The sequence below is a fragment of the Manis pentadactyla genome, chromosome X, assembly GCF_030020395.1.
Source record: "Manis pentadactyla isolate mManPen7 chromosome X, mManPen7.hap1, whole genome shotgun sequence".
Taxonomy (NCBI): Eukaryota; Metazoa; Chordata; class Mammalia; order Pholidota; family Manidae; genus Manis; species Manis pentadactyla.
In genome coordinates, this window is record NC_080038.1 from 30771499 (window position 1) to 30774122 (window position 2624).

At 50.8% G+C, this 2624-nt stretch overlaps 1 protein-coding gene across 1 annotated transcript; it reads right to left on the minus strand.

Annotated features, from left to right (window-relative positions):
• Positions 1 to 1055: 1055 nt before the first annotated feature.
• Positions 1056 to 2108, minus strand: LOC130681766 (melanoma-associated antigen B16-like). The gene has a single exon (XM_057495337.1). It carries the CDS (start codon positions 2106 to 2108, stop codon positions 1056 to 1058), a length of 1053 nt encoding a protein of 350 aa, XP_057351320.1.
• Positions 2109 to 2624: the final 516 nt, after the last annotated feature.

The following is a 2624-nucleotide window of genomic DNA, read 5'->3' on the forward strand; positions in this document are numbered from 1 at the left end:
CTCGGCAGTTCTTGGGGGTGCAGAAAGAAGGCCTCAGAAGAGGATGCAATGCAGTGCTGGTCAGCAGGTTCACAGTCCAGTTTGGACAAGAAGGCACACTGGAGAATATCCAGGGGAAGGGTGTTGTAATGCACACATAGAGGATGAAATGTAATTTCCCCCCTACCCTTCTAGGTTATTGAGGAAGACAACCCACTCCCCACCCCCTAGTGAAAGGACAGATTAACAGAAGAAAACACAAATTTAATTACATACAACTGTACATATGGGAGCCCCACAAAAATATGAGACTCAAAGAAGTGACCAAAGCAGGAAGCTTTTATTATAACTTTTAGACAAACTAAAAATGAATCTACGAAGAATTGACATGGCAGAGTGGTGTGGGTTAAGGGTAGCAAGTAGTAAATAATAAGGTATATACAGCCATCTTGGCCCTAACTTCTCTGTCTCTAGTGATAAGAATGCCCTGTACCCTCCTGGTACAGGTAGGACACCATTCCCATGAGAGATTTATCTCCTGCTTTCAGGGGGATTAAGAAGGGTCAGAGTGTCCCTCCTGCATCGGCTACTGCTCAAGTATCTTTAATTCAAAATAAATATGCCAAACAGCATATTCTGAGCTGACATTCTGAACCCTTACAGACAAAAAAGCTGGAACTGGACAAAAATGCATTTGCTTCAACTTCATAAACCAAACTATCTTAAAGCTGATTTCATCCATTTTTCCAATAAATGCATACAGAACTTCTGTGCGATCGATCTGATTCCAGGTGACAATATGAGATGGTTGCAATCAGTTTTGCAAAACAGCAGAGGTTTTACCACTTAACCTCATGATAGCCTTCCATGTGAGACTGATACCGCACCTAAAGTTGGAGATTTTGAAGCTAATTGAATCTGTACTAAAAGAAACAACATTTGAATAATAAACACGTGACAAACAAAAGAACACATTTCCAAGTTACACATACACATACATCCTGTGCTCCTTTCAGCCCTACCTCAGGCCTCAATTCTTTGAACTCTAAATGGCCTTTGAACAACAAAGTGAGGAATCAGCCTCGGGGGTCACTAGGGACAGTAGGCATGACTAGACTTGCCACTAGAACCAGCAGGGGCCCCAGAAGGGAGGCAGCCGTGTCTGACATGGTGTCTTGGGCCCTCTTTTCCTCATCTTGCAGAGCATCCTCATACTGAGATCGGAAAGCACTCGGCTCAACCCCATTAACCCTGGCCAGGGACTGCAGGACTTTCATCTTGGTGGTTTCAGCATAGGCTCTCGGGCCCCACAGGAACTCAAATTGGGCAGGATCACTGTTGGCCACCTGCCGGTACTCCAGGTATTTTTCCTTCACGAGATCGTTGGTGATGAGCTTCCGGGGCTCCCCGAAAAAGGGGTTCACTCTCCCGGCATGCATGCCCATCGCATTCAGAATTCGCCAGACTTCCCTTTCGGTAGCACGATTGCCCTTCATGAGGATCACACCCAGGACGACGATCAGGACGCCGGTCTTGGGCACGCGCTCTTGGCCAGACAGCATCCCATCATATGTGAGGCCCATGCTGATGACGACCTCAAAGCGGTAGTTGAGGGGATCCACTACCTTCATATCCAGGCCAAAGACCACCTGCAGGCGCTGGCAGGCATTCGCTAAGATCACAGGGAAGTGCTCATTGCATACTGGGGAGACAACCTTGAAAATATCTTCCATTGTTACAGTCTCCTTGATGTGATACTTGTGCAGCAGGTAACACACCAAAAGAGACACTAACCTATCTATAGGATCTAAGGGCAATTCTGCGGGCTGTGGGGCAGCCTGCGCAGTGCTCTCCACCTCCCTGTGGCCACTGGAGCGCACACCCGATCTGCTTGATGAGGTGGCCGTGATGGCAACAGGAGATGACAGGAAACCCTGAGCACCCTCACGAGTGCTGGCAACACCAGCAGCAGAAGCCCCCTTCGAACTGCCAGGCATTAGAGGAGGCGAAGACACACGGGTCTTCACCAGTGCCTCGGACGTCTGTGCAGCTTGCAGGCCCTGGGTCTCGCTGCGGGTCTGAAGGCTTTGACGCCGTGAGCGTTGTGGATTCTTCTGATGCAGAGACATGACGGCTCTTGCGGGTGGCAGCAGGTAGGACTGTGGACAGGAAGGAGGGCAATGAGGAATCACTGCTGAAGAGAGGGAAGGCAGAGGTGAATGGCCTCAGCTGGCAAACGCAACTGTGGCCGGTGGCTCTGCTTAAGCCGCCACCCAACGGACCTCTGACAATACAGCCACAGGGCCCCCCAGGTCTCCTCACCTCCCGGTTGCCATATCCCCCAAGAGCATGGAGGGGAGGCCTGAATGCTTCCGAGTGTGCAGCCAGGCAAACCACGCTGGGAATTCTCCACAATCTCCAGCCAGGCAGGTGGGTTGGGGCTCTGGAGAGCCATCGCAGCCCTGAGGAACGAGGTCCCGTCAGGCCTCACTCAGGTTCATTTCCTGGGCAATTCTTAGGGCCTGGTCCACTCTCCCCACACCAACAGGAGGCTGTCCCCCTAAGACCAATGTCACATCTCCTGAAGTCAACTGAGGAGGAAGTGTGGAGGTACCTCCCCCAGAAACACTACCGGGGCTTTCCCA

Excerpts from the sequence above, each read along its gene's own strand:
- LOC130681766 (XM_057495337.1), bottom strand. The coding sequence starts at position 2,108 with ATGTCTCTGCATCAGAAGAATCCACAACGCTCACGGCGTCAAAGCCTT.